This window comes from Schistocerca serialis, chromosome 2 (genome assembly GCF_023864345.2).
Source record: "Schistocerca serialis cubense isolate TAMUIC-IGC-003099 chromosome 2, iqSchSeri2.2, whole genome shotgun sequence".
In the NCBI taxonomy this organism is placed as follows: Eukaryota; Metazoa; Arthropoda; class Insecta; order Orthoptera; family Acrididae; genus Schistocerca; species Schistocerca serialis.
Genome location: NC_064639.1, coordinates 633,977,105 through 633,994,950, shown reverse-complemented (window position 1 = coordinate 633,994,950; position 17,846 = coordinate 633,977,105). Strand labels below are relative to the sequence as shown.

The window sequence follows — 17,846 nt, the reverse complement described above, 5'->3', positions numbered from 1 at the left end:
AGCTGTGTGCCGGACCGAGACTCGAACTCGGGACCTTTGCCTTTCGCGGACAAGTGCTCTACCAACTGAGCTACCCAAGCACGACTCACGGCCCGTCCTCACAGCTTCAATTCCGCCAGTACCTCGTCTCCTACCTTCCAAACTTCACAGAAGCTCTTCTGCGAACCTTGCAGAACTAGCACCCCTGGAAGAAAGGATATTGCGGAGACATGGCTTAGCCACAGCCTCGGGGATGTATCTAGAATGAAATTTTCACTCTACAGCGGAGTGTGCGCAGATTAAAACTGTGGTAGGAGACGAGGTACTGGCAGAATTGAAGCTGTGAAGACGGGTCGTGTGTCGTGCTTGGGTAGCTCCGTTGGTAGAGCACTTGCCCGAGAAAGGCAAAGGTCCCAAGTTCGAGTCTCGGTCCGGCACACAGTTTTAATCTGCCAGAAAGTTTCATACCAGCGCACACTCCGCTGTAGAGTGAAAATTTCATTCTACAGAAATATTTGTTTTGTTTTTTTATTAACAAAACAAATATTAAAATAAGGGAGTTTCCCGCAGAGTCAGCGAAAAAGAAATGTGTGGGAAGCCCTTACAAGAAGAAAGGACAGGATGTTAAGGCATCAGAGAATTATTTCCATGGACCAATGGTAGGCTGTGGAGAGCAAAAACTGTATGAGAAGACATTGGAATTAAGTACACCAAACAAATCATTGAGAATGTTGGGTGAAAGTAGTACTCTGACAGTGAGATGAAGAGATTAGCACAGGAGAGGAAGGCATGGTGGGCCGCATCAGGTCAGTACGAAAACTAACGGGAAAAAAAAGCTGTAAATGGCCGTCCGTTGTTAATATTACATTCCACGATAAAAATGAATACTGTTCGCCGGTGAATATTTACAAGGTATCAGCGGACATGACTACCAGTGCGAACTCGATTCCAACTGAACAGCTGATTATTGCGTGCATACAACAGTTTCTGTTACCGAAGCGACTAAATTATGAAAGGATAACCACTCATAATTTAGGGCAAATCCGCTGTGCATGCACAGCATATTGGAGCGCAAAACTTAAGGACGAAAGTAACTTTCTGATAATGTGTCACTGCCAAGTAATACAGTTGGGTAATGCATAGAAAGAAATGCTTAAGTATAATTCTGAAGATAACGGAATGAAATATCCTATGATACGACCAGAAATTACAGTTAAAGATAATAGTTAAACCTCACTCACAGTGATTCATGATGGTCCCACTGGCATCACAAAAGCGGGATTTGGTTCCTAATAAGATGTGTGATGACTATACTGAAGCAGAAACATTTTTTTACATTTAATTACATAGTAAATATCTCACTCTATTTGTTCCTCTTTTGCATAATTTTCAGGCGTATTACATGTACATTGTGAATATAAGAACTCTCCTGCAGCTAGCAAGATTCAGTTAAATATATTATGTGTACCTCTAATATTTATATTGTAATGCAATCCATCTTAGGCCAAAGGTCATTATGTAGCAAAGTGCAATACCTTTCATATACGTATTCTTTGTCATACCATCCAGCGTTTACCTTCTGTGAATAAGTGTACAACCAAGTGCAGCTATATACTGTATATATTTTATGTATATTACCCGGTGACGTATGTAATGGGAATGTATTTGCTGTGGATTTCACGATGCAGTGCTCTGTTAGTATTAAAAAAAATCTTTTCCGTTTCGCAAATGTTTTGTTATCGTTAAGTAAATATCCGTCGTTTCCGCCAGCACCGCCGCCACAGCCTCTAGCTATGCTTGGTCCACGGTATAATGTTCCTGCAACACCGCCATCTGATGATTAGCAGGCAGTGACTTGAAAACACGTTAATGGTGCAATAAATCGTGTAATAATCCAAGAAAATTACTGACAGCATATTTATTCCTGTATAAATCGTCAATTTAAATCACGGTAGGAGTTAGTTATCCGTAATTTATGTACTGAAACAAAAATTTTCCGTGAAGCCCAGCGAAACTTTTGGTCAGTCAGATAATGTCGTGTGACGAGGGCCTCCCGTCGGGTAGACCGTTCGCCTGGTGCAAGTCTTTCGATTTGACGCCACTTCGGTGACTTGCGCGTCGATGGGGATGAAATGATGATGATTAGGACAACGCAACACCCAGTCCCTGAGCGGAGAAAATCTCCGACCCAGCCGGGAATCGAACCGGGGCCCTTAGGATTGACATTCTGTTGCGCTGACCACTTTTTTTTCGCATTTTGTTAGTTCTGTTTGGTCGTTGCGGACGTCACATGACATCCGTTCAAGTTCGTTGTTGATCCTTTCACTCAGTATTTTTTATTACAGAGACCAACCAGCTCTCTGACCGAACACGCTGAGCTACCGTGCCGGCACCACTCAGCTACCGGGGGCGGATGTCAGTCAGATGGTAGCAAGAATAGAATAGCAATCAAATAAATACCGTGATTACGGATGCGACAAGGTTTGTTTGTAATCAGAGCAAAGGAAATGGGGCGTAATAACGTATTGGATTCGATTGGGACGAAAATCATCGGTATCCACGGTGTTGTTTAACGGCCAGCGTATAGCGCTCCTTCCGCAGCTCTTCAAACACAATGGACGAGAAATCGTCGTATCACCAGGAGTCGGTTGATCTTCCTCGACGGCAGCTGCAGCTCCGGTCTCCCCGTTAACAGTGAGCTCGGTGCAGCAGCGATCGCTCTGCTGCCGTCCGCCACCGTGCAACGAGGCTCTTCGAGTAAATACGCCGCCAGTGCTGACTGGGCCGAGCGGACGGCGACTGCGTGACTCGTGGCGAATGAACCCAATGAAGACGGCGGCGGTGGCGGCGGCGGCCATTACTGGATAAACTGCCCACTCCTGCGACCGCTGAGTGGGCCAATACACTCCACAGCCGCCACGCGATTCCGGTACTTCTTTGAAGTGGGTTGTTATCCGAGAGCGCCCAGTGAAAAATCACGTTGTTAGAAACGCGTGCCGCGCCTCGAGAACCGAGTGAATCATACGTTTCCAGAAATATAATCTTTCCTCCCCTAACGCACCACATACGGACACGGTAAAGGAGGAATTGTCTGCAGACTGGGGCATGCTGTTTGTGGAAAATAAGTTGCACAAAAAATTAAACTGGTTCGCTTCTCATAGTGACGCGCAATAGAATGGTCAGTAGAACCAGTGCCTAGTAAAGCCATTTGAGCTCCCTGGTGTTCTTCATTGAACTACAACATTACTCGCCGCCGGCTTGATTTTAACTTTCATTTTACTCTTGGTAGTATATACGAAACTTCGCGTAATTACAGAGTCTCTCTCCACTACTTTACTGTAAGAATTCCTTGTACTGTAATTTCAGATTTAATAATTTCAGATACATTGTCTGAAGGAAGAAACGTACATTACTTGTTACAAAGTACTTTTATTTATTCCAACGCAATTTAATTAATTTCTATCTTTTACACCCTACTCGACAAAAAAACAGAAGCACCCAGGAGGTGCAATGAGGAATTGGTACGTCGTTGGAGGGAGTTGGCATCACATCAACACACACACAATTCACCTAATTCCCGTAAATTCGGGGGAGGGGGCGATGAGCTCTGGCGCCACGTTCAGTCACATCCTAGATTTGTTCGATCCGTTTCAGATTTGGAACTCGCACATCAAGTGGAACTCGCCACTGTGTTCCTCGAACTACTTCATCACATCGCTGGCCTTTTGACGTGGCGCATTATCTTGCTGAAATATGCCACTGCGATAGGGAAACGTGATCGTCAAGAAGGGGTGTACGTGGTCTGCAACCAGTGTGCTAAATTCTATGGCAGTCACGGTGTCTTGCACGTTCTCCATTGGACCCATGGATTCCCACACGTGAATGTTTCTCAGAGCATAATGGAGCAGCCGCCAGCTTGTCTCCATGTTGTTGTACAGGCCTCAGGGAGCGGTTCCCCTGGCGGACAACGGATTCGCACCCTCCCATCGACGAGATGAAGAAGGTATCGGGATTCGTCAGACGTGCGCCAGCGTCCAGTGCCGTGGTCAACTGCTATTTTCAGTCGTAACTGTCTGGTGTTAACATTGGCATATGCATGGGTCGTCGGTTGCAGTGGTATGTCGTTAGGAGTATTCGGTGCACTGTATGTTCAGACCCACTTGCACTATGCCCAGCATTAAAGTCTGATGTTAGTTCCACCACAGATAGCCGCCTGTCCTGTTTCATCAGTCTAACCAGCTTACGACGCCCGAAATCTGTAATCAGGTGTGGCCGCCCAACGCCACGACGTGTGGACGTGGTTTCACCATGGTTTCGCCACATGCTGAAGATATTCAACACAGCACTCCCTGTACAACTGATAAGTCGTGCAGTTTCCGAAATGCTCGCGCCGATCATCCGGGCCATCACAATTAGCCCTCCGCTCAGATAGATCGTGCGCCTTGCCCATTCTACACACAGACAGCGCGCTCACTGATACTACAGGCGCCGTGCCTGTGTCTGATAGAGATGGGCAAAACTGTTCTTTTCAGAGATTGGATCAGAACTGTTCACTCCCTGAAATGAATTAGCTCTTTTTCATGACTCACCACTCATTTACAATAGAAAATAAATGGAAGGCACATTGCCCTTTAAACTTGGTTTATTCCAGTACTATACCTGTATTTTGATATTATTTGATCCTATTTTGAAGTAACACACATAATGAGTAAGAATTTTGTATTGTTTATTGAAATTTCCACGAGATGACAAAGTTTATGATTATTGATTTATTTTGCACTATCGTGGTTTTTTGGGTGATCGGAAAATGTTGTAACTTGAGATTTACATTAACAATATATTTGGCTATAATGTATTAAAATTTCATTAACCTCATACAAATACATCGCAAGTCATATATTTTTAATGTGATCGTTTCCTTCCGAAGACGCCTAAAATCGCAAAATCCGTACCAGAATAAGAAAAAAAATATAAATTTGACTGTAAAACGAAAGTGCTGCATATAGCCTTACGCAGAATAAAACAAGGAAAATATTGGTGTATCACATTTTGCGATACGTTTATCGGTTCGCTCGTAATTAAAGCGTAAATTCGAGTGTCCATAATAAAAATCCTATAGTAAGAGGAGTCATCAGGAACCTAATCTAATCAGTTTAAACAAATAAAAATAAAATAAAAACAATTGATGTATACATAACATAATAATGTAATATACATAGCGGTATTACTACGAAGAACAATATCCAGTAGGGACGAACTCCGATGCAGAGGCGCTGAGTCGAGCAGGTCGAGCAGCGAGCTGTATTACTGCGTGAGCTGAGACCGCAGAGACCAGAGTGACACCTGAGTCGCTTTGCTCAAAGCTCTGGCTAGAGTCGAGAACGGTGGGGTGAGCGTTGAGCGGGCGAGTTCCGAGGGTGGGGGGAGCGGTGAACTCACCCGCTCCGAGACAAATCGTCCGTTCTCTTGCGAGCAGGTTGTTGCAATTAGTTCCTATGTTATCCGCTAGGTGGCTCTCTGTCCTGTTGCTCGCATCAACTGCCCAGAGGGCAGGACGTGCGACTGAAACGATCGCCGACAGAGTGCGATGCGAAGTTAAGCTGCGCCAGACACTGGCTGCACGCGGCAGACGACGCACAGAGACGGCAAGGCATATGTGAAACACAAAATCCAATGGGGCACTGCACAATGCAGGCAGCCAAGGTAGAAGCAGGGCAGAGGCCGGCGCTGGCTGTGTTGTGTGGCGTGCACTGTGCTCTGACCAGCAGTGGCGCTGCTGATATGCTCCGTCTCTCTCTCTCTCTCTCTCTCTCTCTCTCTCTCTCTCTCTCTCTCTCTGCCGTGGGAAACGTTTGGAGCTACCGTTCTTTTTTTCTGAATCACGGATTGTTCACTCCTTTGAAAGATTCAACTCTATGAATTAGTTCAAGAGCGGATCCCCCATCTCTAGTGTCTGAGTTGCAGTGACTCCTCGCCAGTTGACGCTGCTATAGCCTGGATGAGTTTATATCGATAGTAAGTCCGTGGCCATAATGTGCGGGCTGATCAGTGTACATGCAGCAAAAGCAAGCCATTAATGTTTAATTTCCCATAGGAAACAGGTCAGGTGTTGAAGTGTGGACGCCTGGAAGCAAAACGGTTAGTCTGACAGCCGTACTCCACTCAATGGTGCAGTACGCCCATGCAGCAATCATAGTTCGTCAAGTTTGTGACGTATTTGTGGGAAGACTGTTCGACACAGAGATAAAACAACCAACACACTGATGTGTGTACATATTAAGCTACCACATATAAAAATATCTGTAATTATACCCGTTACACCATGTGTACTGAGGAGAGCTTGCTAATTGACTTAACTGAAGTTTCTAAAATTCTTCTGGAGTGTGGATCGTGCCATGCTGTGAAGTGATGCGACAACAGTTTTTCCACTGACACTAGAGGCCGAAATGTTAGCACACTATTTAACAGCATGGTGCGATCCACACTCAAAATTTTTTTAATAAAAAATGACACCGGCAGTGCAAGCCCGTGAAGCTAAAACAGCAGCATGTAACAATTATTATTAAGATAATTGCTGAGTTCCCAGATTATGAGAAAGCTCTCAGGCATAATCTTATAAGAAATCAAACTCAAAGCTGAGTGAAATTTCCACTTCTTCTTCTTCTTGTGTGTGTGAAATCTTATGGGACTTAACTGCTAAGGTCATCAGTCCCTAAGCTTACACACTAAGTAACCTAAATCATCCGAAGGACAAACACACACACCCATGCCCGAGGGAGGACTCGAACATCCGCCGGGACCAGCCGCACAGTCCATGACTGCAGCCCTGAAGACCGCTCGGCTAATCTCGCGCGGCCTTCTTCTTCTTCTGTCTTCCTCCTGCGTCTAAGCGGGATAGGCATGATTAATTAAGGGGTGGACTGATATCCTTCCTGTCGTCAAACCGTTACCCCTGGGGAGAAAGATGCGTACTACAAACAGTCTGCGTGTAGTGTTATCCACGTGGAAGAGTGCGGACGTTTTCTAAGCGTTTGCGAATAGTGTAACTGAGGCGGGACTCAGGGACTATTATTCAGCTACTAGGATGCGGGAACCGACCTGGAAACGACTTCGAGGGTGACCGACATATCCGACGGGCGAATTCGATTGGAGCAAGGCACACTGGCCAGAATTCCCGAAAGATTAAAACTGTATTGAATCTGGCACCTCTGATTATCAAGTGTTCCACGAAGGACTGACCGAAACTTAAATACTACGAATGCTTCTTCTCATCTTTCCACTTCAGTACGACCAGTACAGTTGAGACCATTCACTCACCTGTCTCTGATACGTTCCAAACAACAGAGAAGGCACTTGGAGATACCGCGACGCACGCACGCACACGGCGACACTGTGGTGGTTCCCTCTGAGCGGCCACTCGCCCCGACGAGAGGCGGCTGGTAATTGCTCGACGCTGATGAGTTTGCCGCGGTGGCCCCCGCGCCAGGGCCCTCGAGAGGAGGATAAAAATCAATTGCGACTGAGCAAGTAAGGGAGAGCCCCAGCCGCGCCCTAAGTGCTGCCACGGGGGTGTAGGCGAGAAAATGGGGGTTAATGGGGACGCCTCGCATTAAGTCAGTCAATCATTTTTGTCTCGCTTCCCTCCCCCGCTAACGACCTAAAACCTCCTCCGGCGCCACCCGACGGCCTCCCGCGCGCAGCGCCCGCCTGCCGAGCCCCGGGGCGAGCCGCGCGGAGCTGCTAAGCCGCGGCACACCGCTAAGTACGTTGTTAAGGCAATTTGGTTGTACGTCATCAATCAGGGAGTCGCGCTCCCGGCTTGAGAGCGATGCTCACGGAGTTAGTAGCATCTTTAATCAAACGGCCGAGCCCTCAGACAGCGCCCTCTTCTCTTTGTGATTTGCGGCTGGGGATGGAAGCTTCCGTGTAACACTCCCCTTAGAGGAGTTGTGTCGGCTTAGCGGTTTCGCTTGTACTTGAGTGAAACAGATGAGCATTCAAAATATGTTCGTTGTCAATAGAATCGCTCTAGATCTTACAGCACCAAAAAGCAATTTCATTTAGCCCGGCAATTTTATTGTATAATCGCGCTATTACAGTACCAACATGTACTTTTGGAACAGACTCCGCCTTTACAAAGGAAGGACAGTGATTATCGTGAGTCAGGGACGATAAATTGCAGTCCAACAAACAATGCAATTGTTACAAAATATAGCAGTTTTGTTCTTTTAATCTTACTGCGTATATCCTGTAACAACTGAATAGGTCCCCCTCGGCGAAGTTATTAATGGGTTCTAAGAATTGTTTACTTTTCTGCCAAGTTTATAGAATTTCGAAGTTATTAATGGGTTCTAAGAAATGTTTACTTTTCTGCCAAGTTTATAGAATTTTGTATGAATGCAGAGTCTCGCGGCGATAACATTGATTAAAATGTTCTCGGGTTTCTAACTGCGTCAGTTGCTTAAAACTACACGAGCTTTTGGCCAAGCACTCCTTGGCCATTGTCAAATGGTATGACTACCAGTGGGCTGTTGGTGAGCCCTTATATACGCTAGCTGCCGGCTGTGACGTCACTGGTAACCGTGACATTGCCGTATATGGGCATGTTTTGAGTCGGCGTTCTATGTGCCCTCTTCAACCGCCCGATCGCTGGATCCCACGCAGCGCTGAGCTGCAAGCCACCGTCTCTATTCAGGGTGTTTGCGGTAATTTTTATTTCAATAGCTTCCTTTATTAAACTGTCCCAGAAGCCGTTGGTGCGAGCCACGACGGAGTTATCGTCAAATTTTATGTGGTGACCGTTTTCTAACGCGTGCTCAGCTAACGCAGCTTTCTCTGGATAGCGCAGGCGATAATACCTCTCATGTTTTTTCCTGCGTTGTTCCACAGAGCGCACTGTTTGTCCGATGTACTTCTGGCCACACTCACAAGGTATTTCGTAGACTCCAGGTGTTAGTAATTGACGGATTTTCGTTGGAGGCCTGAAGATTGATTTGATCTTGTGTCTTTTCAACAGGCGGCTTATCTTGCCCGACACTCTGCTGCCATTCTGTGGCTCCGTGGCTGAATAGACACGGTGGCTTGCAGCGCAGCGCTGCGTGGGATCCAGCGATCGCGCGGTTGAAGAGGGCACATCGAGAGCCGACTCAAAACATGCCCATATATGGCAATGTCACGGTTACCAACGACGTCACAGCCAGCAGCTAGCGTATATAAGGGCGCACCAACAGCCCACTGGTAGTCATACCACTTGTCAATGGCCAAGGAGTGCTTGGCCGAAGGGTCGTGTTGTTTTAAGCAATTGACGCGGTTGGAAACCCGAGAATATTTTATTTTATAGAATTTTGTTTAACTCCCCGTCCTACCCCGACGGTAACAGCGTTATGCACATGGGACCAGTATGTACCATCTAGTATGATCATTTGCCAAGCATTCCCCTGTCCTTTACAACTAACATTTTAGCACGAAAGCGAATATGTTGGTGAAGTCAGCACGATATCTCAAATTCCACATGTTTGCACAATCACCTAATTTATCAATGAACAGTACTTTGTTGATCACTATTCGAAAGAATGTTTTAACCCAAATTTCCTGCCAGTATCTCAAAAATCTTGAGTAGAGCTAGTTAGAAGAAGCTACGTCCCAGACTCAAATCACAGTACACAAGCGTAGTAGGGTAATTTTGGCACCATTTTCTCCCACAGTTTCGTTTTTCCAAATAGACATTAGCACTAGAAGTCACAGGGCCATGGTAGAACTGGAAGCATTACCCATTAAAAAATTATGAACACTAGTAATCCTCGCACATCTTACCTACAGTCATAATAATAACTGGAATTACTAAATTAATCTACACTCCTGGAAATTGAAATAAGAACACCGTGAATTCATTGTCCCAGGAAGGAGAAACTTTATTGACACATTCCTGGGGTCAGATACATCACATGATCACACTGACAGAACCACAGGCACATAGATACAGGCAACAGAGCATGCACAATGTCGGCACTAGTACAGTGTATATCCACCTTTCGCAGCAATGCAGGCTGCTATTCTCCCATGGAGACGATCGTAGAGATGCTGGATGTAGTCCTGTGGAACGGCTTGCCATGCCATTTCCACCTGGCGCCTCAGTTGGACCAGCGTTCGTGCTGGACGTGCAGACCGCGTGAGACGACGCTTCATCCAGTCCCAAACATGCTCAATGGGGGACAGATCCGGAGATCTTGCTGGCCAGGGTAGTTGACTTACACCTTCTAGAGTACGTTGGGTGGCACGGGATACATGCGGACGTGCATTGTCCTGTTGGAACAGCAAGTTCCCTTGCCGGTCTAGGAATGGTAGAACGATGGGTTCGATGACGGATTGGATGTACCGTGCACTATTCAGTGTCCCCTCGACGATCACCAGTGGTGTACGGCCAGTGTAGGAGATCGCTCCCCACACCATGATGCCGGGTGTTGGCCCTGTGTGCCTCGGTCGTATGCAGTCCTGATTGTGGCGCTCACCTGCACGGCGCCAAACACGCATACGACCATCATTGGCACCAAGGCAGAAGCGACTCTCATCGCTGAAGACGACACGTCTCCATTCGTCCCTCCATTCACGCCTGTCGCGACACCACTGGAGGCGGGCTGCACGATGTTGGGGCGTGAGCGGAAGACGGCCTAACGGTGTGCGGGACCGTAGCCCAGCTTCATGGAGACGGTTGCGAATGGTCCTCGCCGATACCCCAGGTGCAACAGTGTCCCTAATTTGCTGGGAAGTGGCGGTGCGGTCCCCTACGGCACTGCGTAGGATCCTACGGTCTTGGCGTGCATCCGTGCGTCGCTGCGGTCCGGTCCCAGGTCGACGGGCACGTGCACCTTCCGCCGACCACTGGCGACAACATCGATGTACTGTGGAGACCTCACGCCCCACGTGTTGAGCAATTCGGCGGTACGTCCACCCGGCCTCCCGCATGCCCACTATACGCCCTCGCTCAAAGTCCGTCAACTGCACATACGGTTCACGTCCACGCTGTCGCGGCATGCTACCAGTGTTAAAGACTGCGATGGAGCTCCGTATGCCACGGCAAACTAGCTGACACTGACGGCGGCGGTGCAGAAATGCTGCGCAGCTAGCGCCATTCGACGGCCAACACCGCGGTTCCTGGTGTGTCCGCTGTGCCGTGCGTGTGATCATTGCTTGTACAGCCCTCTCGCAGTGTCCGGAGCAAGTATGGTGGGTCTGGCACACCGGTGTCAATGTGTTCTTTTTTCCATTTCCAGGAGTGTATAAACCGACAAAGGGAGTTGCGCATATTTTCAAGCATTTGGCAAGTTTTCTGTTGGTTTTTGCGCATCGCTGCATCTTTGGTACAGTATTATTCATTACATACACATTTTGTGCTTGTACAACACCACGAATAAGACGGCAGCAATTATTTCTGATAGAGAGGAGGGGCATGTTTCCTATATAATGTTTTCAAATCAAAACTGAGTGTATTTCAAGACTAATTCTCAAGTCCGTTTCCACGAAAATGGGAGCGGTTACGCTTTAAACGTGAAAATGACACGCACCGAACCTTACACAAGAAATCGGAAAGTCGTCAGCTTCACCATTCGTTCCTAGTGGTAAAAAAATTTCATTAATGGATTCTATACCCGCTGAACCCGAAATTCCCTGACATAATTCTGATGACTAAACAGGAATACATTTTGAGTATTTTGGTGTACGACACATGAAATTTCCTGTGTCTCTATATAACAATACTGACGCAGTTGTGGTGCATGCTCGTGCAAAGTAAGCACTACCGATAACACGATTTCTTCCATACCTCATACAGACAGTATTTTCCATTCGTACATGAGGAATTCGTTTCCGCGTTGCATGTGTTTATGCAAAAGTACAGTGATGTGTTGGCTGTCCCTGCGTGAACAGACGAGCGTAGCGTCGTGGTGCCTGCATTCAGTGTACCCACACACCATGTGAACATCGGCCATTTCTTTGCTAGTAAGACTACGCGCACTGCTGTGTGTCACTGTTACCGTACAATTAACACCGCCGAAAAAAAAAGACGAGACAGAACCTAATAGTACTGAACACAAGCTTGAAGGTGAAGAGTAAAGTTGGCGTTACTGCTATCAACAGCAAGTGTCGTAACTGAAGAGAACAAGCCTGTTCACAAACAAGGTACACGGCGCATTCTGCCGACATTTGCAATATTGTGCAAATATTTTCAGTGCAATAGAGATACAAATACGAATGCGGGTAAGAAATCAAACAAAATGCAAATACTTATACTGTGTAACGAAAGTCCGGAGATAATGAGTCCCTTATACAGAACGACTAAGAAAATATTTATGAACAACTTCTGAAATTTTGTATGTGGAGTTTGGCTGCACTCTACATATTTTTCTTGCCATTGTACCATACGTGAGCCAGCTCACTGATTCGTATTCTGTTTTCATTCGTGCCTCAACTGGACCGTCGTAGATGTTGAAGTGGCATTGTTACAAACAGGGCCAAATTTGGTTACGACTTTCATTCTTTTGGAACCGCGCGACCGCTACTGTCGCAGGTTCGAATTCTGCCTCGGGCATGGATGTATGTGATATCCTTAGGTTAGTTAGGTTTAAGTAGTTCTAAGTTCTAGGGGACTGATGACCTAAGATGTTAAGTCCCATAGTGCTCAGAACCATTTGAACCATTTTTCATTCTTTTAATCTGGCGTTCGAAATAGTTTGTTTGGAAATCTTACAGATGGCATATGTGTGGAACCTCTATAGAAATTGGGAGGAAAGCTGGAGTTCTGTGCGATGCTGCATGGTAATACGCGAGGTAGGCATAATACGTATATTACTAGTTCGAAAATATACAGTGACGCAATTAACTGACAAAGTGGAGATGGAATGCCATTTTATCTTAGCTCCTCTTGTGGCATGCGACGGTACTGTGTGTAATGTGGAGAGGAAATTTCAGGGTATACCACAATACTGCAGATATATACCTGTCAATAACCAAATATAACGTAAATATTTTTGGGTGATGTTAATTTTACGACCATTCTTCGTACTTGTCTTTGTTTGACATCGAATGTGAACAATGATTCGAAATGAGGTTTTTCACATAGCCGAAGATTTGCTTCATGTTAGACTGGATTCGTGATACCCTGTCAGACAGATTTAGTAACTGACGGGAAGTAATCTGGTGAAACCGAAGTGATATCTGTGGTTCCTACGTAAGTATTATAGGCCATATTCTGGTCTTAATCTATATAACCGATTTAGGAGAAAATCTGAGCAGCCCTCTCACATTGTTCGCAGATGATGCCGTCGTTTGCCGTCTAGTAAAGTCATAACAAGATTAAAACGAATGTTAGTGTGATTAAGTATGATATCTTTGTGGTGCGAAAAGTAGCAGTCGGCCCCAAACAATAAAAAGTATGTTTTCCTCCACAGGAATAGTAGAAAAATTCCGTCAAATTTCCGTTATACGGTGAATTCCATTAACTAAATGCTATTGCTTCCATTATCTGTCTGTGTACTCTCATGATAATCACTGGAAAACTGCCTCGATGACTGAAAACGGTCATGGTAATAAAAAAACGATAAAATTGCAACTGTTGCTGTAATCTGATCCCAAATACGTACACTTAAAAAACACAGAAAATGTTGTGGGAAAGGCCACCTGGAAGGATGTATCAGATCTGCTAAAGAGACTGACTACACTATGCTTTCTGTCCTCTTCTTGAATCTGCTGTGCCGTACGGGATCCTTATCAGATAGGATTGACGTAAGACGTCTAGAAATTTCAAAGAAGGACACTTCGTTTTGTACCACTGTCGGCCGGCCGGTGTGGCCGAGCGGTTCTAAAAAAATGGCTCTGAGCACTATGGGACTTAACATCTATGGTCATCAGTCCCCTAGAACTTAGAACTACTTAAACCTAACTAACCTAAGGACATCACACAACACCCAGTCATCACGAGGCAGAGAAAATCCTTGGCCCCGCCGGGAATCGAACCCGGGAACCCGGGCGTGCGAAGCGAGAACGCTACCGCACTACCACGAGCTGCGGACGAGCGGTTCTAGGCGCTTCAGTTTGGAACTACGCGACCGCTACGGTCGCAGGTTCGAATCCTGCCTCGGGCATGGATGTGTGTGATGTCCTTAGGTTGGTTAGGTTTAAGTAGTTCTAAGTTCTAGGGGACTGATGACCTAAGATGTTAAGTCCTATAGTGCTCAGAGTCATTTGAACCATTTTTTTTTGTACCACTGTCAAATAGGGGAAGAGTGTCACAGATATGTTAATCGAGTTGGACTGGCAATCATTAGCATCAACCGTTTGTCATTGTAGCGAGATCTTTTCACAAAAATTCAGTCACCAGTTTTGTCCTCCGAATGCGAAAATATTTTGTTGACTCCCATGTAGATATGGAGGAATGACCATAGTAACGAAATAAGATAAATCAGAGCCCGCACTGAAAGATTTAGGTGTCCATCCTTCCCCCCCCCCCCCCCCCCCATCTCCCCACCACCACGTGCCATTCGAGAGTGTAACGAAGGAGTAAGAATCGGAATGTGATTCCATGAGTTCTCTGACAAGCATTTAACTGTGAACATTTAGTTCAACAGAGAGAAGTGCAGTTTGAATCCAACTGAATTGTATTCCAGAAAAGAATTTAGGTCTACACAACGATAACATACAGGGTAGATTAAAAAATGTATACAAGTTTTAAAATTGGCTACACAAACTATATGCTTTGCAATCACAATGGATATGGGTTGAATGTGAAGTACAGTGGGTGAGCAACAGATGGCAGTAGTGATGTGACGCGCCAATGACAGCGTGCGAAGTGAAGCCCTGATGGAAACACGAGTGACGTTCGAGCACCGAAAAAGTATTTTCACATGATACAACTAGATGTTCGATACCATCACTGAAGTGCAACGACACTGGAGGCAACAACATGTAACTGAACCACCAACACGCGTAAGCATCGCTCTCCTTCGCAACAAGTTGGAGACTGTCGCAACAATTATGGCTGTGCATGAGGGAAGACCAGGCTGACCACGCACAAGACATGAAGAGTCTTCTGCTCATGCATTATATGCATTCACACGCCCACCAAAGAAATCAACATAACAATACGCACGTGAAATAGGCGTGAGTAGGACAAGGGTAAGTCGTATTTTGCACAGAGTAAAATGGCAAGTTCACTTTCCGCAGTAGTTACACGCAATGAATGACGACGACCAAGACAAAAGAAGTTAGTCTAATGAATGGTTCGTCACGCAGGTTGACCATTCTGCTAATTTCGTTTTCTAAATGGTGTGGTCTGATGAGGCGCAGTTTAAATTAAATGGAACAGTAGACAGACATAAAGGTGTGTACTGTGCCCCGGGAAATAAACATGTGTATCAAGACACAATGGAATTAAAGTGGGAACTGATTTGTTTCAATTGGGCGAGCTGAAAATTTGTGCCGGACTGGGAGGCGCATGTCTTTTGCTTACTACGTAGATACAGTGACCACTGCGCCATCCGGACACAGTGGTCAACACAACAGCACGAGTACCCTTGCACACCTCCCGTCAGACCCAAATTCTCAACATAATACCACACACTATCAATGAAGTGCCCGTGTTCATTAGCCTCATGATTCGCGGTATCTCGCCGATTCCCATAAGAGTTCGAGCTCTGTGTGCACCTGCTATGAATGGTTCACCGGGTGTCATCGCCGTAATTATATATGTAGTGTCTGTTCTTTAAGACATGTCCGAAGGAACAGACACCACATACACGTGATTATGTTGGGTGGACAGTCAATGCTCCGGGGCTTAATGTCTGGTGCGGCTTATCATCAAGGCGACTGATTGGATCTTTTGTTTTCGAAGGTACAATTAATGGCAGGAATTACCTGGAAATGCTGGACTCATTAATTTTAGCATCAATTCGTGCTCTGTTTGGTGATGAACCTCTTTTCATCCAACAAGAGTCGCTCCACCCCATTCTCATAGGGAAGTGCGCGCCTATCTGGGTAACAATGCACTGGGTCTTTGGATAGGAGGAAGGGATTCCATCGAACACCCCGCATGTTCCTCTAACTTGACACCCTTTACTTTTACTTGTGGGGCCCCATGAAGGACGTAGTGTGCAGCAGGGAGCCACGTACAGTAGAAAAGCTGCATCATCAAATTAGCGAATCCTGTAGCTATTCTGGAAGATACCGGGTGATCAAAAAGTCATTACATATTTGAAAACTGAATAAATCACGGAATAATGTAGATAGAGAGGTACAAATTGACACACATGCTTGGAATGACATGGGGTTTTATTAGAATCAAAAAACACAAAAGTTCAAAAAATGTCCGACAGATGGCGCTTCAACTGATCAGAATAGCAATAATTAGCGTAACAAAGTAAGACAAAGCAAAGATGATGTTCTTTACAGGAAATGCTGAATATGTCCACCATCATTCCTCAACAATAACTGTAGTCGAGGAATAATGTTGTGAACAGCACTGTAAAGCATGTCCGGACTTATGGTGAGGCATTGGCGTCGGATGTAGTCTTTCAGCATCCCTAGAGCTGTCGGTCGATCGCGATACATTTGCGACTTCAGGTAACCCCAATAATCGCACGGACTGAGGTCTGGGGACCTGGGAGGCCAGGCATGACGAAAGTGGCGGCTGAGCACACGATCATCACCAAACGACGCGCGCAAGAGATCTTTCACGCGTCTAGCAATATGGTTTTTTTTTGGTTCTAATCAAATCCCATGTCATTCCAAGCATGTATGTCAATTTTTACCTCTCTATCTACATTATTCCGTGGTTTATTAAGTTTTCAAATTTATACTGACTTTTTGATCACCCGGTATATTACACCGTGCTCAGAAATGTTTGGAGGAGGTGGTTTGCAGTTTAAATACGTCCTGTAGTTGTTTCACTTAGAGTGACTATAATACTGGTCATAATCTTCATCAAAGACGCAGTTCTCAAATACTCCGGGGAAGGATGAGCGGCAGGACTTACCTCCCAGGCGAGGCGGTGGTCGGCGGGCTGCGGCAGCCACTTGCCCAGGAAGGGCCCGTAGCGCGCCCCGCGCGGCAGCGCCTGGCGCGCCCACACGCCCGCCCCCGCGCCGCGCACCTCCAGCTCCGGGGGCGGCAGCAGCAGCGGCGGCTGGGGCGGCTGCGGCGGGGCTGGCGGCGATTGGCCGGCGTCTCCTCGCGCACCCGCGCTGGCGCTGCCGCCGCCGTCCGCGGCGCCCCCGCACTCCGGCTCGCCGTCCTCGCTCGCGCCTGCAACACACCGCCACACCGCCGCTCAGCATCTCCCTGCTTACTGCGGCCGCCAGCTGACACTCCACGGCGGAAACAGTGCTCCAGAGTTACGACTAATGTCCGGCACCAACAGTAGCTGGTCCTGAAAGCGTAAGGAGTACACTAAAAACAAACACCAGTAGTCAAGTCATTTTAATTCAAGCATGCTCTATTCCGACTCAGCTGCGAGATAGGAAACATTCCATGTACAGTGTTGACGTCCCAGGTGTTCAAATGGTTCAAATGCCTCTGAGCACTATGGGACTTAACTTCTGAGGTCATCAGTCCCCTAGAACTTAGAACTACTTAAACCTAACTAACCTAAGGACATCACACACATCCGTGCCCGAGGCAGGATTCGAACCTTCGACCGTATCGGTCGCGCGGCTCCAGACTGGAGCGCCTAGAACCGCTCGGCCACCCCGGCCGGCAGTCCCTGATGTACACTGTTTTCTGCACAGGTGTTCTTGTCATTTTGGAAGAATTTGTAGACATCCTTCTCAGCCAAAATTATAATTTTTATAGTATAGGAGTAATGTGTAATAAGTAACAAAATC

General features: G+C 46.5%; 1 protein-coding gene across 1 annotated transcript in view; it reads right to left on the bottom strand.

Moving 5' to 3' along the window:
- The window catches only part of LOC126456296 (transcription factor hamlet-like), a 241,254-nt gene that overhangs the window by 192,761 nt on the left and 30,647 nt on the right, over window positions 1–17,846 (bottom strand). The window contains exon 4 of the mRNA XM_050092048.1: window positions 17,000–17,268. Within this exon, the coding sequence (XP_049948005.1) occupies window positions 17,000–17,268 (269 nt within the window). The remainder of the gene's footprint in view (window positions 1–16,999; window positions 17,269–17,846) is intronic.